This window comes from Delphinus delphis, chromosome 10 (assembly GCF_949987515.2).
Source record: "Delphinus delphis chromosome 10, mDelDel1.2, whole genome shotgun sequence".
In the NCBI taxonomy this organism is placed as follows: Eukaryota; Metazoa; Chordata; class Mammalia; order Artiodactyla; family Delphinidae; genus Delphinus; species Delphinus delphis.
The window spans coordinates 16,055,523-16,079,787 of NC_082692.2; the positions used below are offsets into that span (position 1 = coordinate 16,055,523).

The window sequence follows — 24,265 nt, forward strand, 5'->3', positions numbered from 1 at the left end:
AATGCTTTTCTGGTAAACAAGGTCAGTGTCTGGGGTAAAGAATAATAAGGTGAGATAACTCATGTAAGGTAACCAGGTCAGAATCTGTATATACTCCATGAAAGTTGTCTTTCTCTGCTAAACTGCTGCTCCTAGACTGTCTTCTAAGCATTAAAACCAACCAACCAACAAACAACAAAAAACCTTGCTTGGTGTTAAATGATCTATATTAAGTTTAATCCAACTGTTATCTTTTTACCCTTCTCCATTTTCTTTAATATGACCTCTTTTCACAAAAGGTCGAGGAAGCTGGGAAAATGTAATGAAAAGAGCAGATTCTCTGGGAGTCCGGCAGAGTTGGGTTTAGCACAGAGGACAGTCACTACTACCAGAATCACTTTGGGCACGTAATCAAACTCCCAGTTTCCTCTTTTGTAAAATAAGTATAATAATAAATGAGGAGATAATGTTTATGGAAAGCTCTGAACACAGTACTCGACACGTAGTAAGAGCTCAGGAGAAGGTAGCTATTAAACGATTCTAAGAACTCGAGGTCTTGAAGGTATTATTTTCGTTCTGGCAACCAAAAGAATCGTTAAATGAAATCATTACTAAACCAAGTTGAACCTGAACGCGCACTTCCAGTAATTTGATCTCTCTGGGCCACCGTCTGCGAGCATGCGTAAAAAAGCGTGGCGGGACGTATGTGTCATGGCGAGCTCCATCTAAAGTCGCTGCAGTTTCCGGAGAGTGGCGTGTAGGTTCTCTTACTTTTGGCTGGCTTGTTGTTTCGTGACTGCTGGGTTAAGGGTGGCGGGTGGATCAGTGTGGGGCAGAGTTTGGCCAGAGTTCCTTTTACGGCGGAGCCTTGTTTCCCCAGTTTTAGTCTTTCTCGGGAGGCTTGCTGGTTTGTTTCGCAGTTAAAAGGGAACTTACCAGCTGAGCTGGGGGAATTGGGAGGCAGGTAGCGCTGCCAGGAGTGAGGACGGGTCTTTGGCCTTATGTGCTGCAGGGCTGTAAGGAGTATTTAAGGGAACTCGTTGCGTATTGTCAAATCTAACTTCATTCGTTTTACCACTTTCTGCGTTAGTGAGTTTGTGGGACGGGACAAGGCTTTCACAGTTACCTAGCTTTCACAGAGCTGTATCTCAGAAATTTAAACTGAAGTTGGTCTGAAGATTAGGTGTCTTGATTTTTCACTTTTCTTTCTTGTTTACTGATAAAACCTCTTTCTGGATCTCGGGACGATACGGGTCTTTCGTGTGTCAGGTGATGTGGATACTTACTTAATTGCCATATTTCTGTTTTGTAGTTCTCGGTATTACTTGAATCACGCAGACGTGTTGTAGTGCTGGATAGTATTTATTAACTACGGCCAGACGCTGGATCTCAGTCATAGTAAATGTGGCAGATGTTAACACACCTGGCCTAATCAGAAAGAAATTGGGAGTAATATGGAACATCATTAACCCTGATGTATAAAGTAGCCTTTTATGGAGTTTAATCCCTTTTAGGTAGTTTTAAAGAGCCCTTACCGTGGTTTTGTGAAGTTGTTGCGAGCTTGCTTTTTCTAATCAGTTTTCATTTTCCAGACTCATCTTTCAAGAAGATTTGAGACTAATTGCGAATAATCAAGGTACTCATTTATTTTAAGCCTTTTATGTTGGAGTGACGTGTTACATATTATAACGTGCAGAAAGGTAGCCTAATTTTAATTTCTTAGTGATTTTGCCACCATCATTATCTGGAAACGCCAAGATCTCCCTATCACTAAATCCAAGAAACGTTTTCATTCATTTTACTTAACTTTGCATTACCTGCATTGAGCAGCGCTGACCGTGTCCACCTCTTTCACATGCTCGCTTCCTTTTCCTTTTGTGACCCACTGATTTTCTTCTTCTCTAGTGGCTTCTTCTTGATCTCCATTATAGGCTGGTTCTCTTCCGTATGGCAGGTAAACATGGAGTTCCTTAAGGCTTGGTTCTGTCCTCTTTCCAATTAGAAGAAATTCTGTTCTCTTTCTCTGGGTGAGCTAATGCACAACCTCATCAACATTGTTGTTCTCTGTCTTTTTTATTCTAGCCATCCTAGTGTGTGTGAAGTGGTGTCTCATTGTGATTTTGATTTCTATTTTCTTGATAGCTAATGATGTTGACATCTCATCATGTTATTGGTCGTTTGTATATCTTCTTTGGAGAAATGTCTGTTCAAATCCTTTTTTCATTGGGTTATTTTTCTGTTGTTGAGTTGTAAGTGTTCTGTATGTATTCTGATACCAGACCTTTATCAGACATTTGATTTGCAAATATTTTCTCCAATTGTATGAGCTCACTTTTCACTTTCTTGATAGTGTCCTTTGAAGCGTGAAAGTTTTAAATCTGAAAGTCTTACATGTAAGTCCAGTCTGTTTTCTCTTTTGTTGCTTATTCTTTTGGTGTCATAACTAAGAAATCAGTGCTTAATCTAATGTCATGAACATTTACACCTGTCTTATCTTCTAAGAGTTTTATAGCATTAGTTCTTAAATTTAGGTCTGCAATCAATTTGAGTTAATTTTTGTATGTGATGTGAAGTAGGAATCCAACTTCATTCTTTGCATGTGGCTATCCAGTTGTCCCAGCACCATTTGTTGAAAACACTACTCTTCTCCCCATTGAATTTTCTTGGCACCCTTGTTGAAAATCAGCTGACCAGGTAATACATTTTTGACAAGCATTCTGGATGATTTTTGTGAAAGAATAACTCTAGGACGGTGATTCTCAAACTGTAGTGCACATCATAGTCACCTGGAGGGCGTGTTAAAGATTGCTGAGCTTTACTCAGAGTATCTGGTTCAGTAGATTTTGGGTGGGACCCCAGACTTCTCATTTCTAACAAGTTCCCCAGTGACCCTAATTGTGCTGGTGTGGGAACCACACTGTGAAAACTACTGGTGTAGGACTTTGGTTCACAACTGTGGCAACACATATGAGAATTACTGGAAAGTTTTAAAAAATATTGATGTCCAGGCTCCGTTCTAGCGATTGGTTCAACTAGCGCAGGGCTCAGTTGTCCGTAATTTTCCATAGCTCCTCAGGTGACTATAATGAACACTCAAGACTGAGAACCTTTGCTGTAGGAGAACAGTGGTTCTCAATCAGAGGTGTATAGTGGAATCACCTGGGCAGGTTTTACCTTCCCATCCTTAAATTCCTCTCTGGAGAATGGGGCCCGGGTATTTGCTGTTCTAAAGGTCTCCTAATAAATCACCTCTGTAAGTAACCAGTACTCTATATTATTCTCTCTTCATCATTTTCAATATCTCCTTTTTTCACTTACTGTTTTTATTTCCTTTATTAAACTTGATTTCCTCTACCTTTGAGAAGAAACTTTCTGCGATCCTGTTGTTCCATTTAACTACTATCTTGTTTTCCTTTTATTCTCCAACTTTCATTATTATTCACTTAGTTAATAATTTCTGAAGGCTAACAATTCCATTTACCAGTTCGTTGGCAGTAAGAACTTAAGCTGATTAATAGTGATGAGTGTGTTTGTTCAGGTGCTTATTATATGCAGCCAGGTTTAGGAACCTCTGCATTATATATTTGTCTCTTTTGTCTCCCTAGAGTGAATTTCTGGAAATGGAATTGCTGGGCAAAAGGATATATGTGTTAAAGTTTGATATGTATTGCCAGATTGCCCTTCAGAAAGGGTATGTCGGTTTTACCATGCTTTCTGCTAGCAGTTGGGTGTTTGTCAGTCTTTGTTATCAATGGGGTAGATGGAAAATAACTCCTTGTTTAAACACGTGCCCTTAGTGTGTTTCAGCATTCTTTCCTATGCTTAACGGCTATTTGCATTTCTTAAGTGTGTTGCCGGTTTTGCCTTTGCCCATTTTTTTCTGGAATGTTTTTCTTTCTTAGGGTTGCCTTAGACTCTTGTATTATTTGTGCCTTGCCAATGAGGCAGAGCCATGTGGGGAGAGCTTGGTGTTGAGAGAGGGCCTAGGTTCTAATTTTAGCTCTATCAGTGGACAAATCTTTTAGCTCCTCTGGACTTCAGTTCTGTAAAATAAGAGGCTTAGCAGTGTTCCTTGCTTCCCTAACTCTGATATTGTATGTCTACTGCAGTGGACCCCTCTCATCTCTCTTCTTCCATACTGTTTCCCTTCAGTGGATCCATAAGCAATTGTGTATGGGATGTAAATATTGTGTAATTAAAAAAAATTAATATATGTCATTCAATTCATAATCCTTCAGTAGTTCTTCAGTAACATTGAAAGGCACTACCTGGTCTTAGCCTTTCTCACTTAACTTTGTTATTTCATAGAGTCATAGTTTATAGAAGAAGCCGTAGGGGTTAGGTATTTATTTCACCTTCCCACCTACTGTAAGAATTTCCTCCTATGTTACAGAAAGGCTAGCTAAATTCAGCTGAAGCAAGTGTTTATTTATCCATTCATTCAACAGATATTCTACACCTGCTGTGTGCTAGGCATTGTTACAGGTGTTGTAGATACAGTGGTGAAAAAGAGATGACACCTTTGTTCTTATGGCGCTTACACTGTAGTGAGAAAGACAGATGCACTTATATACCTACCTGGAGTCAGGTAGGTAAGTGTTATGAAGAAAAATGAAGCATAAAGGGGGTTAGAGGCCGGTGAGAATGTGTGGGATGCCTAATCGGTGTGTGCTTATTTTAGATAGGGTGATTAGGAAAAGGCCTCTCCAAGGTGTCATTTGAGTAGAGAAGTAGGCAGCAAGGCATACGAATATCTGGGGATGATATTCAAGGCCGAGGAAGAGCAAGTGTGAAGGCCCTGAGTCAGAAGCTAGTTTGGCCTGCTCAGAGAATGTCTGAAAGATTATTATAGTTGGGGCAGAGTGGGAGGTAGCAGAGGGGGCATATTTTGTTAGACCGGGTCGTGTACAGTAAAAAGTATTTATTGAGAAGCTGTAGTGTGCTAGACAGTTCTAGGCACCACCTGGGATAAAGCAGTGAGCAAAGCACCCAAAAGCCTTTACCTCCCCCTGCCCCCCCCATCCCCCTGGGAGTGTATATCCTAGTAGAAAGAGATAGTAAACAAAATAATGAAGATATTTTCATGGAGGAAGAAATTTTCCTCTACCCTTCTAGGTTCTTCTGGCTGGTCTAGAATTAAACTGACAGATTAACAGGAGGCTAATCAAATGAAAGTTTAATAACATGCATACATGGGGAGACCCAGGCAAACAGTAACTCTCCCAAGTGGTTGAAACCGTTGCCTTAAACCCTTCTGTCTTCAGCTAAAGACAAAAGAGGATCTTGGGGTAGTGGTTTGGGACCTCAGAGGGGAGGAAGGCAGTTGCCAGGCCGTGGAAAAGCAAATGTTTGGTAACAGAGGAATTTTAACAAACAGACTTTGCTAGGTTCCTCCCTGTCTGCACACGTAGTTCATACTCTAGTTGTCTGTGGCGATTACTCCCTTCCTGGAACAGGTGCTCTGTTTACACGCTTTTAGGCATTTACGGGGAAGGTCAGAGTTTCTTCCTGAATCTTTTGGTCCTTGATTGTTTTCAGCTCAGAATAATCTGCGTGGCAAGCAGACATTTTGGGGTGGCAAGTTTACTCCCCTGTAGTATCTAAGCAGGTGGTGAACTGCTGTGGTAAGGAAACAAGGCAGGGAAGGCGGATAGGACGCGTGTGTACGTGGTGAGGTGGGAGTTGCTCAGGAAGACCTCACTGGTGACATTTGAACAAAGTCCCAAAGGGCTTGAAGGCATTCCAGGCAAGACGAAGACCTTGAGATGAGTGTGTGCCTGGTGGGTGTGAACTAGCCAGGGTGCCCGTGTGGCTGAGTGGAGTGAGAGGGGAGAGCGGTAGGAAGTGGGGTCACAGAGGTAACAGGAAGCTGATTATGTCCTAGTAGAACTCTGTAGCAGTTTTTACTCTGGGGCTTTTTACTCTGAGATGGAATACCAAGGGAAGGTTTTGATCAGAAGCCTGAGAAGAATTTAGATTTTAAAGGGATCCCTGGCTTACGTGCTGCAAGTGTCCTTCGGGAATTAAGGGTGGAAGCAGGGTGACTATTACAGTAACCCAGGCAGGAGTTACTGTTGGTTTGGACCAAGAATGTAACAGTGGGTATGGTCAGAAGTAGATTCTGAATATATTTGGAAGGTCAAGCCAGCAGGCTTTTGTTGGTGGGTTGGATTTAGGGTGAAGGAAAGAGACGAGTCAGGGATGGATCCAGGAGTTTTGGCCTGAGTGGGTGGAAGGTTGGGATTGCCTTTAAGCAAGATGGGGAAAGTTCTGGGAGGATCTGGTGTGATGTTGTTGGTTGCAGGTGGGGTAAGGTGGGGAGAGGATCAAGAGTTTTGTTTTTGACCTTTTAATTCTGAAGTAACTATTAGACATTCAAGCGGGGGTGTTGAATAGGCAGTTGGACATCTGAGTCTGAAGTTCAGGGGAGGACTGGGGCTGGTCATACAAGCATACAGTTGGTATTGCAAGGCCTTGGGACTGGATGAGATCACCTAGGGTGTGTCTGTTAACTAGAGAAGTACTGTAACGGAGCCCTGGGGGCATTCCGACATTAAGAAGTTGGAGAGTTGAGGAGGAACCAGCAAAGGAGACTTGGGGAGTGGTTGACATGGTAGGAGGAGAACTCAGAGTGTGGGATTCCAGGAGCCAGTGAAGAAGATCGCTTTAGGAGGGAATGCATGGACCGTAGTGTCAGATGCTGCAGACCGGGTCAGGCGAGATGGCTGAGAATTGACCACCATGTACACTGTTGTGAGTCACTGAAATCAGGACAGCAGTTTTGGTGGAGTGGTCGGGGTGAAAGCCTGGTTTAGTAGAGAATGGGAGGGGGAGATTGGAGACAGTTCTTGCAAGGACTTTTCTTTTCTTTCTTTCTTTTTTTTTTTTTTGCGGTACGTGGGCCTGTCACTGTTGTGGCCTCTCCCATTGCAGAACACAGTCTCCGGACGTGCGGGCTCAGCGGCCATGGCTCACGGGCCCAGCCGCTCTGCGCGGCATGTGGGATCCTCCCAGACTGGGGCATGAACACGTGTCCCCTGCACCAGCAGGCGGACTCTCAACCACTGCGCCACCAGGGAAGCCCAGGAGTTTTCTTTTAAAGGAGAGAAATGTGGTGGAGTTAGTAGGTAGAGGAAGTGGGGTCCGGATAAGGTTTTTGTTTTTCAAATGGGAGAAGTAACAGTATGTTTATACCCAGATAGTAATGATTCAGTAAAGAGACAATTAGTGATGATGCAAGAAGAGGAAGCATGGCTGGAATTCTGTGCTGGAGCAGGTCAGAGTAGAGGGATTGCTCTAAGGGGGGTGGGCAGTTCATTCACTGTAACAGATTGATATGTGGGCAAAGACCCATTTCCCAGTAAGAGAATGAAGTCATCCATGTGTACAGAATGTGGGAGGGGATCTGAGGGTTGGCTTCATTCAGGCCTTCTGTTTTCAGTACTGTCTGCAGCCTCATGAAGAGGAGATCTGTGAGGAATTAATTTTCAGAAAACTCCTAAGATCAGCGAGTTTAAGTTTCTTCACCGCAGTGCTTCCCAGTCTTTGCTCTACTAATGCGTACTGGGAGCCTGTCTGTCTTCCCAGACGCAGACTGTCCCAAATTTATTTGACCACAGAACTGTGTCTTCACTGATAGTCAATAAATAGAACGAATTTGGGAAAGACTAGCCTAGTTCATTTCACCTTACCTATAGTTTTGCTGAGTCGGCCAGGACTCTTGTTCACAAGAACAGAAGCCCCAACTCAAATGAATTTGAGCCACAGAGGGAATTTGTTAGCTCACGTGACTGGGCAGGGCAGGGCTGCATCTGGCTGCAGGCATTGGTTGGACCCAGTTGCTCAAATAATGTCAGTGTTGCTCGTTGTCTCTCCAGCTCTTAGAAGCCTTTCCTGCCTTGGGTAGGTTTCTGCTTTGTGGCAGGCAAGATGGCCCCCAGTATCCTCAAGTTGACAGCCTCCTAACTTAGTCACTTCAGTGAAAGAGAAGCCAGCTCTCCTGTTAGCCCTGGCACAGAAGTTCTTGTGATGATTCTCATTGGCTCGGCTTGTCATGTCCAAACCTGCACCAATCATTGTGGCCCAGAGGATGAATTACTCTGGCACATGGGGCTCATGTGCCATGGCTGCATCTGGGGAAGGAGGAGGCCTGTGACAGACAGTCCTACCCTGACCACGTGGTATGAGTGTTCACTATCATTTACACAGTTCTTGACTGATAGCCATCTGGGCTATTTCTGATCTTTTGTTCTTCTAAGCAATATAAAGCTAGCTGAGATTTGAACACAGATTTGTCTGATTTACAGGGCCTAGTTTGTCATACTTGTAAAGTGCATTACAGCCAAGGGCACAAAATGAGCCTGGCTGGAAATGCTCTGTTAATGGAAAGATGGGAATCTGACAAATGAAGAGAAGGAAAATTCATCAGAAAGGCTCGAGACCAGAGGAGAGTGTAGGACCCTTAACACTGGTTTAGGCGACCCGGATGAAAAGCGGTCGTTCCGGGTAATTAAGTAGGCCGTAGAGTCTCGCACAGCATGTGGGCTCAGGCTCACCTGCCGTGGAGTCTTTGAGCTGCTTTGGGTGAGTTAGCTTCTCTGTGTTTTAGATTACTCTTCATTTTTTTTTTTATTTGGCTGTGCCATGGCTTATGGGATTTTAGTTCCCCAACCAGGGATGGAACCCAGGTCCTCGGCAGTGAGAGTGCGGAGTCCTAACCACTGGACAGCCAGGGAATTCCCTGGATTACTCTTTAAAGTGAGCATAACACCACCACCTACCTCCTGGAGTTGTTGTGAATGGTTAATGAGATGATGCTGTGAAGCCCTTGCTTCCTGTCTGGACACAGTATTAGTGGAGGTCTGCCAGTAAGTGTCCTCAAGTATCGGCAGACCTCATTTTCTTGTGCTTCGCTTTATTGTGCTTCGCAGATGTTGCCTTTTTTTGTTTTTACACATTGAAGCTTTGTGGCAACCTGGCATCCAGCATGTCTGTTGATGCCATTTTTCCGACAGCACTTACTCTGTGTCTCTGTGCCACATTTTGGTAATCCTCGCAGTATTTCAAACTCTTTCATTATTGTTATATTTGTTATGGTGATCTGTAATCATTTATCTTTGTTACTCTTGTAATTGTTTTGGGGTGCCTTGAACTACGCCTGTATGAGATAGTGAACTTTATTGGTAAATGTGTGCTCCTACTTAAACCAACTGGCCCTTCCCCCATCTCTCCCCCTTTCCTCGTGCCTCCTTATTCCCTGAGACTCACCAGTACTGAAATCAGGCCATTTAATAACCTGGCAGTGGCCTCTAAGTGTCCAAGTGAAAGGAAGAATTGCGTGTCTCTCAGTTTAAATAAACTAGAAGTGATTAAGCTTAATGAGGAAGCCGAGATAGCCTGAAAGCTAGGCTTCTTGTGCCAGTTAGCCAAATTGCGAATGTAAAGGAAGAGTTCTTGACGGATATTAAAACAGATCCTCCAGTGAACACATGGATGATAAAAAAGCAAAACAGCCTTATTGCTGATATGGAGAAAGTTTGAGTGGTGTGGATAGAAGATCAAACCAGCTGCAACGTTCCCTTAAGCCAAAGCCTAATCCTGAGCAAGGCCCTAACTCTCTTCAATTCAGTGCAGGCTGATAGAGGTGAGGAAGCTACAGAAGAAACGTTTGAAGCTAGCAGAGGTTGGTTCATGAGATTTAAGGAAAGAAGCCGTCTCCATACATAAAAGTGCAAGGTGAAGAAGCAAGTGCTGATGGAGAAGCTGCAGCAAGTTACCCAGAAGGTCCAGAAGATCTAGCTAAGATAATTACGGTGGCTCAGTGCCTGCTTTCAGAACTTCAAAGGACAGACTGACTCTCTTGTCAGGGGCTAATACAGCTGATAATGATAAGTTGAAGCCAGTGCTCATTTCCCGTTCCGGAAATCCTAGGGCCCTTAAGAATTATACTAAATCTTCCCTGCCTGTGCTCTATAAATGGAACAACAAAGCCTGGATGACAGCACATCTGTTTATGACATGGTTTACTGAATACTTTAAGCCCACTATTGAGACCTACTGCCTAGAAAAAACATTCCTTTGAAAATATCAACTGCTCATTGACAGTACACCTGGTCACCCAAGAGCTCTGATGGAGAGATACAAAGAGATTAATGTTTTTCATGCTGCCAACACAGCATCCATTCCGCAGCCCATGGGTCAAGTAGTAATTTTGACTTTCAAGTGTTACTATTGAAGAACTATATTTTATAAGGCTAAGCTGCTATAGATGGTGATTCCTCTGATGGATCTGGGCAAAGTAAATTGAAAACCTTCTGGAAAGGATTCACCATTCTAGGGGCCATTGAGGACATTTGTGATTCATAGGAGGAGGTCAAAATTTCAACATTAACAGGAGTTTGGAACAAGTCGATTCCAACTTTCATGGATGACTTTAAGGCGTTCAAGGTTTCGTGGAGGAGATAACTGCGGATGTGGTGGAATTAGCAAGAGAACTAGAATTAGAAGTGGAGTCTGAAAATGTGACTGAATTGCTGCGATCTCGTGGTAAAACGTGGCACGTGGCTGAGGAGTTGCAAGGAAAGTGATCTCTTGAGATGGAATCTACTCCTGGTGAAGATGCTGTGAAGATTGTTGAAATGACAACAAAGGATTTAGAATATTACGTAAACTTAGTTAATAAAGCAGAGGCAAGGTTTGAGAGGATCGACTTTAATTTCAAAAGAAGCTCTACTGTGGGTAAGATGCTGTCAAACAGCATTGCATGCTTATAGAGAAAGTGTTCATGAAAGGAAGAGTCAATTGATGAGGCACACGTCACTGTTCTCTTATTTTAAGAAATTCCCACAGCCACCCCCCCTTCAGCAGCCACCACCCTGACCAGTCAGTAGCCATCAACATGGAGGCAAGACCCTCCACCAGCAAAAAGATTATAATTCTCTGAAGGCTCGGATGGTGGTTAACTTTTTTTTAGCAACAAAGTATTTTAAAATTAGGCATATACATAGTTTTTTTAGATATAATGCTATTTCACACTTAATAGACTACAGTATAGTGTAAACATAACTTTTATGTGCACTGGAAAATCAAAAAATTCATGTGACTCGCTTTATTATGACATTCGCCTTATGGTGGTGGTCTGGAGCTGAACCTGCAGTTATCTTTGAGTTATGCCTGCACGTTTCATTTTTCAGGTAGCTTTTTTTCTTAAGTATTTTATTTTAACATAATTGTAGATTTACTTAGTTATAAAAATTATGTGGAGATGCTGTACACTTTACCCAGGTCTCCCCCAAAGGTAGCATCTTGCAAAACTGTAATATGTACCGTATCACAACCTGGATATCGACATGATGTGGTCAGGATGCAGAACATTTCCGTCACCACAAGGATCGCGCACACTGACCTCTCAAGTATGTTATATAAACGTAATCATACAGTAGGTAACCTTTTGCACTTGGCTCTATTCACTGAACAGAATTCTCTGGCGATTCATCCAGGTTGTTACATGTGTCAATAGTTCATTCCTTTCTGTTGCTGAGTAGTATTCCATGGTATTGGATGTGCCTCAGTTTACTTAACCATTCAACTGTTGAAGGGCATCTGGGTTGTTTTCAAGTTTCAGCTCTTAGAAAGCTGCTGTAAATATTTATTTTAGGTTTTTGTGTGACTGTCTTAATATTTCTCCTGGATAAACACTTAGAAGTACAGTTGCTGGGTTGCACTGTAGTTTCATGATTAGTTTAAGAAAATGCCAAACTGTTTTCCAGAGCAGCTGTACCATTTTATATTCCCACCAGGGCTGTACGAGTGATCCAGTTTCTCCACATCCTGGCCAGCATTTAGTGTGGTAGCTATGCAGTGCTATCTCATTGTGGTTTTAGTTTATATTTCTCTGATGGCTGGTCATGTTGAGTCTCTTTTCAGGTGCTTATTTTTCCCTCTGCATATCCTCTTAGGTGAAATATCTCTTTGTCTTTTGTCTATTTTCTAACTGAATTTTTTTCTTTTCTTTCTTTTTCCTTTTTTTTACTATTCTGTTTTGAGTTCTAGATACTAGTCCTTTGTCAGACATGTAGTTTGCAAATATGTTTTTCTCAGTCTACAACTTGACGTCTCATCTCTCAAAAGGGTCTTTTGCAGAGTAAAAGTCTTTAATTTTGGTGATGTCTGGGCTTGTTAATTTTTCTTTTTATGGATGGTACTTTTGGTGTCAAGTCTAAAAACAACTCACTTAGCTCTAGATCCAGAAGACTTTCTCTTACGATTTTTTTCTATAAGTTTATAGTTTTGTTTTACATTTTAGTCCAGGATCTATTTGAATTAAGTTTTGTATAAGGTGTGAGACTTAGGTGGTTGTTCATTTATTTGTCTATAAATGTCCAGTTGCTTGAGCAGAAATTATTGAAAAGGCTATCTTTTCCTCCACTGAATTGTGTTTTGCAGTTTTGTGTTTTTTTGGTGTTTGTGTGGAGTGGAATGGTTATTGTCTAAAAGTTTTCTGTCTTGTTAGGCTGCCACTTTTCTGGCTCTTTGGTAACAGAACAGGCTTTTGTTTTGTTGAGGGCTTTTATTGTCTGCACCTGTTGGCATTTCTGGGTTGCTGGCTTCTTCAGCTCCAAGTCTGGGATATAGGAGGCAAAGCAAAACCCAAGGAGCCACCATGGTGGTATAACTTGGGTTGCAAGGTCCCTAGCCGGTCTGCCTTCTCTCCATCTTTCAAAGTGTTCTTATGTTTACTTTACATATATGTCTGGAGTTCTAGTTGTACTTAGTGGGAGGGATAGGGAAAATATGTTTATTTCATCTTCCTGGAAGCAGTGTCCACATTTTCTTTTCTTAATTATAAAAAATTTGAACATTCAGGAAAGTAGAATTGGATAATAAACACCAACATGTCTATTTCCTAGATTTAAGAGTTGTAAATGTTTCCCCATGTCTTAGTATATTTTTTATTGTTTTAAAATAAATTATAGACGTAATATTTACCTCTACATATTCAGTATGCATCTCTAAAAAATAAGATTTTAAACATAAAGACAATACTTTAATGATTTTTAGCAATATCCAAATACTATCTAATACCCAGTTCATATTCTGATTTCCCTAATTGTTCCCAAAATGTCTTACAGTTGTTTGGACAAAGTAAGACCTGATCAAGAGCATGAATTGTGTTCATATTATCTTCTAAGTATCCTTTAATCTTGAACAGTTCCTTTCCTGCTTTTTTCTCCATGACACTGATTTGTTGAAGAAATAGTTCCAGTTGAACCCTGGAATGTCCCACTGTCAATAAGATTTATCTGGTGTTTCTTTTACTGTATCTCCTGTATTTTCTGTAAACTTGAAGTTAAAATCTAAAGGCTTTATTAGATTCAAGTTTGGCGAGAATATTTCACGGGTGATGTTATGTTGAACAGATTTTCTGAGGGACTCATATGCTTGAATCATTTATAACTTTTTTATGTGATAGAGAAGATGCCTTCTGCATCCTGTGATACATTCCTGGATGACATAGAAGATATTGTGTCACAAGAAGATTCAAAGCCCCAAGATAGGCATTTTGCGAGAAAGCACGTTGTTCCAAAGGTGCGAAGGCGAAATACCCAAAAATATTTGCAAGATGAAAACAGTCCACCAAGTGATAGGTAAGCTTTTCTTTTCTTTTGAAATTATATTCAGTATCATACCAGGGGAGTGGCTGGCACTACTGTATATGATATACGTAATGTCTCTTTTAAAAAAACCTTTGAGGGGCTTCCCTGGTGGCCCAGTGGTTGAGAGCTCCGCCTGCCGATGCAGGGGACGTGGGTTCGTGCCCCGGTCCGGGAGGATCCCACGTGCCGCGGAGCAGCTGGCCCGTGAGCCATGGCCGCTGAGCCTGCACGTCCGGAGCCTGTGCTCTGCAACGGGAGAGGCCACAGCAGTGAGAGGCCCGCGTACCACAAAAAAACAAAACAAAACAAAACAAAAACAACTTTGAAATTTTGAGAGGAAATGTGTAGTGTTTTTTTGTTTTGTTTTGTTTTTTGAATGGTTTTAAATTTAGCAAAGTCATTGACTAAAGAAGAAAAAGATGTCAAATTGCAAGTTTCTTAAAGGCAGGGCCTAGGGCAGTATTTGGCACAAAGATAGCTCCCCCCCTGCACCCTCCCCTGGCTGGATGTCTTTGCTGTTACAGTAGTTGGTGTGTAATTGTTACTCCCACATTAAAAATTTTATTGAATTTGTGATTCTTATGAGATAGTGGTGGTTTGGGCATTTGGTTTTTCTTAGCAAATTTACAAATACTTGTGGATCATCTAAAGGCATTGGGCACAAATTATTGTGCTGTTTACACTGTTATATTAGGTCTCTAGTGAAATTCTAATACAACGTAGCCAGAAAGGAATATGCAGTTACATAGTTTTAATATGCTTATATTTGTTTACCTAGTAAATTGTTGAGAGTTTTAATACACTTGATTATTTTGTTTGGAACAGATTCATAAGATGTATGAATTTAAAATTTGCTTATATTTTAATGAATGAAGTTTATTAAGTTTGTCCTAAACATGTCGTTAAGGTAATGTCTATTTAATTATTAATTATTAGGGCAATCCAAGTTGAAAGTCCTTTTATTTCTTTTGTAAAAATATTACATTTTTCAGAACTGTATTTTTATATATGGAATGCTTTGAATAGTGCTGTAGAGTGACAGATTTTCATTTTGATTCAGTTATTTATATCTGTAAGTTATAAAATAAAGATTGTAACTAGTATATAGTAGTCTTTAGATGTATTTAACTTTATTTGCCATTGCTGCTAGAACCATTTTCTGTGCTATTGTTATTTGTTTGTACCTTTCCAGTAGTTGAACTTAGTGGTAATATTTAGTAGTATTGAATTTAAAATACAACTCAGAGAAAAGATATTTTTTGTACAGAGTCTTAACTTAGAATCCTGTGCTGTTATTTTATCTTGTATTTAGATTTTTGGTGTAACAGCAGATTATGTATTAAGTTGGTGCATTTAATCAATAGCCTGTGAATGGATTGCAGTGAGTGAGTATTTTTGCATAATGGGCCCAGAAATTACCTAGTGCTTTTTATTTAAAAAATCCCTTAATGAGACTTTTTTTTTTAATTCATTAACAGCACTATTCCAGGCATACAGAAAATTTGGATACGGACTTGGGGTTGTTCTCATAATAATTCAGATGGAGAATATATGGCTGGACAACTAGCTGCTTATGGATATAAAATTACAGGTAATGAGATCTGTAATGTATTTTATTGATTAAATTTTTCAGAGATAAGTTTTTTAGAGATATCTTTTCTAACTTCAGCAACTAAAGGACATTTTAGCATAATTTGATGATTTTAAGGGAAAACAAAATGATACCTAATATATGTTGTCTAGATAACTACAGTTGACCTTTGAACAACACAGCTTTGAGCTGTGTGGGTCCACTTATCCGGGGACCTTTTTCAATACATACACTGTTATGTTTACAGTCCGTGGTTGGTTGAATCCTAGGATGTGGAACCCTCGGATATGGAGGGCTGGCTATGGCACTTGAGGATATGCGGATTTTGGTCTCTGCCGCAGGTCCTGGAACCAATCCCCTGAACGTACTTAGGGATGACTCTGTGTGTGTGTGTGTGTGTGTATAATATTAAAAAAAAATTTTATTTTAAAATAAGTTTGGACTTTCAGGAAAGTAGTAAAATTGAGAGTTTGTATATGTCCTTTATCCAGGGTCCCCTAATCTTAATATCTAACATAATTGTAGAATAATTAATAAATTGGGAAATTAGTGTTAGCACAATACTATTATCTAAACTACAAATCTTGTTTGAATTTTGTCAGGTTTCCTATTTACATCCTTTTTATGTTCCAGGATCCAATCTAGGATCTCACCTTATGTTTATTTGTAATGTCTCCTTAGTCTCCTCCAATCTGTGACAGTTGCTCAGGTTTTTCTCATCTTCTATGACTTTGACACTTCTGAAAGAAAATCGATTATTTTGTAGAATGTCCCTCACCTTGGGTTTGTCTCATAGAGTAAGGTAATTATGATTACCTTAGATTAGAGTAAGGTAATGATGCATTTTTGGCAAGAAGAGCACAGAAGTGATATTATATCCTTCTCAGTGCATCACATCGGGCAGGGGGCTTCATGATGTTAGTACACTACCCCTTGCCTGTCAGATTTCTCCACAGTAAAGTTACTATTTTTCTCATTGTAACTAATAAATACCCTGTGTCTCCTCAACCTCTTGCCTAGTAATTTTAGTATTCGATAATTTTAGTATCTGTTGGTGGATCTTGTCTGCAAGTTATTACTGTGATATTTGCCTAGTGGTGATTTTCTATTTTCTTCTTTTCTTCCACATTTATTAATCAGAGTCTTCTGTAAGGAAGGGCTGTCCTTTCCTCCCCATTTTATTTGTTGATATCAGTATGAACTCATGGATATTTATTTTATTCTATAGGTTATAGTTCAGAGCTATCATTATTTATTTATTTATTTTTTAAAATTTATTTATTTATTTATTTTTTGCGATACGCGGACCTCTCACCGTTGTGGCCTCTTCTGTTGCGGAGCACAGGCTCTGGACGCACAGGCTCAGCGGCCATGGCTCACGGGCCCAGCCGCTCCGCGGCATGTGGGATCTTCCCGGACCAGGGCATGAACCCATGTCCCCTGCATCGGCAGGCGGACTCTCACCCACTACGCCGGCAGGGAAGCCCTATTTATTTTGTTTCTTGTATTGTTCCAACTTTGGCCATAGGACCTTGTTTAGACTGGCTCCTGTGTCCTTCAAACATGCCCCCATTCCTTTTTGAGCACTTCCTTATTTTCTGGCACCACAAGATATTCTAGTGTTGTATTTTCCCTTCCCCAGCCTTGGAAGCAACCACTTTTCCAAGGAATCCTGACCCCTTTCATTAGGAGAATAGTGTGTAGAACCAGACCAGAGATCTGGGCACTAGTTGTGCTTATTGCTACTGTGAAGTATCAGTGCTCCGAGGTTCTCTCAGTGGACAGAGTTAGGGAATATATATGTATATGAACTGGCACATCCATCTGTGTCTGTTTCTGTTGTATGTACAATAAATGGGAACATAATTCGAATGCTTTGTGAGAGGCAGTGAATGGCCCAATGCTTTATATGTGTTATCATGCTTAGTCCTTGTGACAAAAGGACATATTAGCATCCATTCATATAGGTGAGAATGGAGAGGTTGTTTCTTACTTTAAATCACATGGGCGGTAAAGTCTGTTGCTCCAAAACATTGCTCTTGACCACTAGTCTGTATCACATAGCACATTGCCTTTGCATGTGTAGTTGGCCTGTCCTAGCTTCAAGATGGATGTGAGGAGAAGGGCAGATTGGAAAGTTATTCCTTTCATAGCATTGTTTCCTTCAATAAGTAAGTAATTGTATGTCATTAACTCTGTTTTTGATAACTCATTCTTTTTTTAAAAAATTTATTTTTATTTATTTATTTTGGGTTGCGTTGGGGTGTTGTTGCTGCGCTCGGGCTTTCTCTAGTTGAGGTGAGCAGGGGCTGCTCTTCCTTGCGGTGCGCAGGCTTCTTATTTCGGTGGCTTCTTTTGTTGTGGAGCATGGGCTCTAGGCACGCGGGCTTCAGTAGTTGTGGCACGCGGGCTCAGTAGTTGTGGTTCATGGGCTCTAGAGCACCGGCTCAGTAGTTGTGGCGCACGGGCTTAGTTGCTCCATGGCATGTGGGATCTTCCTGGACCACGGCTCGAACCCGTGTCCCATGCATTGGCAGGCGGATTCTTAACCACTGCACCACCAGGGAAGTCCTGATAACTCATTCTTTAGACAGCAAAATCAGTCTTAAAACAGGTAAAAACACTCAATCTGCTTTTAGAATTACTTCTCTGTGTTCATTAGTAATTTTTGTATAATTTAGCCCGTACTTACCTTAATACATTCTGATGGTACAGTTTGAAAATTAAGAAAATAGCCTTTAAGATAACTTCCTAAATATTAAAAAAATTCAGAGCTTGACTTATCCTAGGTGATATTTAATATCTAACACATGTTAATTCATTTTAGCCTATTAGCAGGTTTTTAGTATTATAACAGTACTCTTCTATGTAAAATAAGTCTTGATGTGTTTATACAAGAATATTAAACTTTGTTATGCAAACCTAATTTTCATTTCTTATTTGGGAATAGTAAAAAGGGGAATTGGTTCCTTAATCACTTGAATGTGAAATTTATTTTTCTTGTTACTGTAGTTTATTTCTTTTATATGCCTGTATTACTTATATGTATTTGTATTAATTTTACATACTGTGATTTTACCCACTTCAGAAATTTAGCAGTTTTAATTCTAGTCTGGCTTGCATGCAGTAGACTGTAGGACCACTTTCTTACTTGTCTAGATGCCATAGGCCCAGAAAATATAAACATTAGCTTCCTTAAAATATTTAATAAGGAAATCTCTACAGGTCTTTCATTTAGGTTAGATATATGAATGATTTCTGGATACCTATGCCAGTGGTCTCTTTTGTTATTGTGGAATAATGGGAATTTATAAAAATTATTATTGCTTAATAGTTTATAATATTTCATTAATCACATGTAGACCAAAAATATTTTCGTTTAACTCTGTAATTGATAAGAATGAGATATATAATAGATTATGTATAATGTACACAGAAGTTACTGAAAACAGTATACAGAGAAATTCAGAAATCTCAGTTACCAATGGTAGATATTTTTACTATTTGGGGAAGAAAGAGAGATTAGATATATACTTGAAATTGCTACTTTTCTAACTGTGTGAATCTAGGAATATAATTACTCCATAGTAAGACCTCACAGAGACTTAGAGAAGTAAATGCTTGTTCGTTGCCTCTTTCAAATCCTTTTTATTTTGAGGAAAAGGGTGGTTTATAACTTATAATGCCTGCTTGCTTCTCATTTCAAAGAATGAAACCTGCTGAGGAAAAATGATGTCATTCTCTAAAACTCAGATACCTGTTTGCATGATAGAATTAAATTAGTATTATGGAAAGCAGTTAAACTGTCCTGGTAGGTACAGTGGCTTTTTACAGAAGTATGATTTGAACACAAACATTTCATGAGTGTGTTCTTCAAGTGAGCAATTTTTATAGACTAACCCCCTCCCCCACAAATAATGCTGCCTTGGTTATTGTTTTTGGATTATTTCTTTTGGAATGTTGGTCAGTTATTTTCATTGTCCTCATTGGTGGCGATCTTTATATCTTGAGAATATATTTAGTGTTTGAATGGTCACAGGCCGTTTGAGGCCAAATCTGATGAACAGGTATTGTGGTATGATACTCATATGTTGGGACTCTTCATTACTGTGACATAAAATAGGATACATGCTGATTTTTCTGATCTCTACATTCTAGTTTTCTTTTTCTTCTTTAAATAGAGCATGGGAACATTTAGTTTTTTTTTTTTTTAATCTCGTCTTTTCATCTCAACAAGAATCTCCTCTTGTGATAGGAAGCATAAAACTGTGTTTCAACCATCTGCCTACTAAGTGGCACTAGTTTTGATTCTGTACTAAATTGTGTGTTATCCATACAAATTAAGTAGTGTTAATTTTGTTCTTGTTTAAATCTTGAGCATTGTTTTCCTTATGTTTGAGAGTGAACTTGCATGGTTCGTTAGATTCTTTACCTTTTACAGAGATAAAGAGAAAATCTAGTTCACTCTTGTGAATTCTAAAATACTTTGGCTCCAGGTCCTGACTTTTTTAACTTGATATTATGTCAAAGTGAATGCCCAGTCATAGTTAATAACTTGCATGATAATCACATTATTTTGATAAAAGTTTTAAGCTCAATTTTCTCACTGGTAGATGCGGGAAAACTTCATCTTTTTTAATCGTTTTTCTCTGGGAACTTTCGATCATTTTTCATCCTGTTCCACTTTTGGCCTGACCTTTTCAGGTCACTTAAACTTCTTGTTTGCATTTCTTGTAGCATGTAAGTGGTAGTACTTCAACTCACAATAGTTGCAGTAATTTTTGTGAATAAATGCACTGGAGTGCTCAGCTGTATTAAGATGACCAGTCTTTTCAAAATTGCTGGCATTCTGATACTGAACAACTTAAAAATATTTTTTAGTTTTAATATTTTAGAATTTTTTTTTCTAGGACTTACTAATATTTTATATGGTCAGTGTTTAATTGAACACATCCACATATTTGTCCCTGTCTTTACTCTTCATTCCATCTTGCACCTCAGACCTTTATCTGGAATCTTTCTGCCTAAAGTACACCCTTCAAAATATTTTAGAATTTTTATGAGTGACAAATTTACAGAGACTAACGGATTTTCATAAACTTCACTTTTGCTTAATTGCTTAATGATTCATATTGCCCTTTGAGATTTTGTAAAAGTTATTTTTGATAATTCATTTAGAAATAGCCTGTGTTTAAACTTTATTTTATTTTTTAAGAAAATGGGCAGATGAGTAATTACCATGAAAGCTTCACTTAAAAATCTATGTTTTTGCATTGTTGTCCCTGATTTTGAGGAAAAAACCTTTTTTTCAGATGTTGACACTGGAACATGTAAAATAATGTTGGCTCTTTTTTTGGCTGTTAAAATTCTAGTTGGTTTGGATTAAAGACGATGTATTTTTAGCTCTTGGACAGTAGATGGCAGTATTACATTACATGATAACTGCATCTATGCCATTAATATGAAAAGTGAATTTTGTGTTACAAATAGTCTTCTAATAAAATTATTAGAAGTCATTAAATTAGTTAACACTTTATTTTATTCTGATTCATTGCTCTTTAAACTTTTTAGTAGTACTTATACAAGAGTCAGACAAATTGACCTTTTCAGAGGCAGCATGACCCGGCTCAGATACCCGCCCACCACACGTATGCTGGAGACCGCGTGTGAAATGATTCGCTCATTGCTTGCTGCTTGACATCGTCGTTGCTCTGTCGCCCTGACTGTGCTTGTTGTAGAATGCGGTCATTGTCCTTTTGCCCAGAAGAGCATATGCTAAAGTGGGAGTTTTTGAATCTGAGGACAAACATTTGATACCTTTACCATTACATTGCTTTCACACTTAACTAAAAACTAACCTTCACATAAGGTGCATCTTGAGTAATCCCCAAATCTATGAACATATATTAAGGTTAAAGAGGTTTCATATTAAAGGAGAATGGAGTAAATTACAGCACTTTAAAATTTCCCACTCATTCCCACTTTACCAGCATCAAACACATGTTTGATGGTTAATTCAGGATGATTTGAATGTCCAGGCATCTGCAGAGACTTTCCTTTTGGATATTCCTTCATTGTAGCTTGGTGCTTCTCAAATTTAACAGTTTCTAAGAATTCTTGTACTGTGTTATATACACAAATTCGTGTATGTCATATATATGGGTGATTTAAGGGCTTTTTGCGTATGCGTGTGTGTTGTGACTATACCTCTGATCACCTAATCTGATCATTAGCTGTAACTGCTTGTACAGCTGTTTCTCCACTTGCACTGCCGCCATTCAGCTTACTTCCTCTGCTTAGAGACGCAGAGGGTGGTACCTCAGCTACTTCCTGTCTTAGGGTAATTTATCTTCTTTTTACATGTTCTCTCCCATGGTGTGTGAGTTCCTTCTGTCTTAATCATCTTTACCTTTGGCATCTCAGAGACACTGTTGCTTAGTGATGAAGAGCAGACTGTAGCCAGCTGTTAATATTGAGCCAGGCTGTAAAGCCAGCTACTGCCATGTATTAGCTTTATGGCTTTGGGCAAATGACAACACCTCTGTGCTTCAGTATCCTTATTTATCTAATGAAGATGACTACAGCAGTCCTTTCTAAAGATTAAATATTACTATGTACAAACGTGTTCCATGTGTGTCTGGTATTACCATCTTCATCATCAAACTCAGTACCTGTCACACGATAGGAATTCAGGTGTTTTTTGCATGTGCATTAGTGAACAAGTAAAAACAATGTTTTGACTATAATGTATTGAAGTAGTTTTATTCTCTCTTTATAGAAGAATACAAGTTAAAGTATACTCTAAAGTTTAAATAAATGTGGCGTGTGGTATGTGTGTGAGTCCCTTGAATTTTTCAGTAGAATCCTATTTAGTGGCTGTCAAGTCCAGTCTTCATGGTCCTGACATGTCTCAGATAAGATCCTCGTACTATCACTTTACCTGACATGGACGCTACAAATTATATTGAATCAGAAATCTAATTTAATCCATTCTTATTAAATTGGAAGCAGTAATTGCTTTCAATTTAATGGGATTGAATTCAGTATTAGAAATTTTGATGTTCCTTCAAACATAATAAAATTCTGTTACATATATATTTCCATGTATTTGTGTGTATGCCTGTGCATTTGCAGAGAGAGAAGTGATCTTGGAGCGTTGCTTGTATTCAGTGAGTTATTTGTAGTGATTGGTAAGGGGGCATAGTACAGGGTGGCAACGAGAGTGGCACTTCCTCCTTCTTTTTTCCCTTTCTGCCCAGGGAGAAAAGCAGAGAGAATTAAAACTAAGGGCTTTTTCAAAGTGGGATTTTCATCCATTCGGAAATAGGGGAGGGAAATCAAGAGTCTCTAGAGAAGATCCAGAATGTTGTTTACTCTTGAGGGGGGGCGCATCCAGCGCTCCCAGTGATGAAAAAAGAGCTGTGGGGTGAAAGGGAATCCTTTAAAAATGTATGCTTAGCATGTTCATATTCAGTCTTTCCCACTGAATCATTTTTAGAAATGGCTAGGTTTACCAATTTTTATGTCTTATACTGTGCTTTTTCTTGAATATGTTATGAACAAGAGGTGAGGCTAATTAATGAACATTTCTGAGTTAACGTCTAATTATTGCATTTGATCGTGGAGTTCTGTTTCACAGAAGATGTAGTACTTCTGGCCCATCCCTCTGGCTTGCTCTTTGCTTTTACTCTTTCAGTGTTTTCAGTAACCATTTTAGCTACCATCTTATCAGCTGTTGTCTTCTTTCTTTCTTTTTAATTGAGTGGCAGTGTGCAGTAATTTAGGATGGGTTCATTACATATTAACTGATTGTGAAGTCTGCTCCATGAAAAACTACTTGATGACTGCACTTTGAGTAAAATCCATAGTAACAGGTAAATCAAAGATCATTGAGAATATTTTCTTTTTTCCATGTGAGAGCTGAGTTATTAGCTAGCTTACAAAAATAAGGGAGCTGTGAGGGTGTTCTAGAATAACTATGTTATGGTCTCATAAAAACTATTCAGGAAATCAGTGAGAGAGGTAAAAGTAGAAGACATTGAAAATGCTATACAGACACCTAAATAGGAGATCAAATTAAGGCAAAGAAGCTTTAGGGAGAATATTTGAAGCTTATCATTTCCATCTCATTTGTAGCAGCTTTTTATCTGTGTTTTAGGTAAGTTGCAAATTGCGTGCAAGCCATAAACAAGGGCTGTTTTTTTCCTGAGGAAAAAAATGAGAGAAGGCTTTGCAGTTTTCAGTGAAGGCTTTTTCTTTTAGCATAGAGGTAGGAAGAATACTGTATTAGATGAAGAGTTTTTGTGTTCGTGAAATGTAAACAACTGTGAGAGTATAGTCAGTGTTTGTATGTTCTTCATGTAGTAATTTAAACATAAATATCTTTTCCTTGCAAGTATATACAAAAAACATTATACAAATAAAATTTTGTAAAATCTTATTGAAGAATTAATGTTGAAATTTAAAACTAACAATTTCAAGATACTGATGATTCAGCCATTCTTAACTGAGGGATATTTGAGTCAGGCATTAACATTTTCTGAGCCTCAGTTTTCTTTGAAATGAAATGGTGCTCTGCCAACCTCATGAAAATGAAATGAAAACATATAAACATGAGGTAACGTTTTAGTTTTTGAAAATATTTATGTTTTAAAATGAGTAACATTTATTACATCTTAATGTTATTAAATTGTAAACTGATGTTTTTTTAATTTCTTGCTTTGCTCTCTCATCACATTTAAAGATATTTTTGTACAATTTAGAAGCTCATTTCCTAAATGTACCAAAAGGTGGCACTGTTTACGTATATATAATATTTTGCTTTTTGATGAAAAATGTGTTGCATGTTTTATCTGCAAATGTATTATTAAATTGAGGTTATATTTTTTAATGTTTAATTTTCTGTTTTGTAAATGGATTTTTAATTCATGTAAGGTTTAGTAGGACCAGGTTACATTTTTTTTGGAAATGGTTTGGAAATTCAGATATTTAACAATCATCATGTAGACATAGACTCCTGTATAATCCAATATAATTAATG

At 38.9% G+C, this 24,265-nt stretch overlaps 1 protein-coding gene across 4 annotated transcripts in view; it reads left to right on the plus strand.

Annotated features, from left to right (window-relative positions):
• Positions 1-675: 675 nt before the first annotated feature.
• Positions 676-24,265, plus strand: part of CDKAL1 (CDK5 regulatory subunit associated protein 1 like 1) — a 654,211-nt gene continuing 630,621 nt past the window's right edge. For 2 of the 4 annotated variants that reach the window (XM_060023563.1, XM_060023565.1), the window contains exons 1-4: positions 682-736; positions 1,572-1,615; positions 13,451-13,625; positions 15,113-15,225. In XM_060023563.1, the coding sequence (XP_059879546.1) occupies positions 684-736; positions 1,572-1,615; positions 13,451-13,625; positions 15,113-15,225 (385 nt within the window). In that variant the 5' untranslated portion in view covers positions 682-683. Of the gene's footprint in view, positions 737-1,571; positions 1,616-13,450; positions 13,626-15,112; positions 15,226-24,265 lie in introns of those variants that run through there. The other 2 variants (XM_060023566.1, XM_060023567.1) reach the window with 2 other exon arrangements.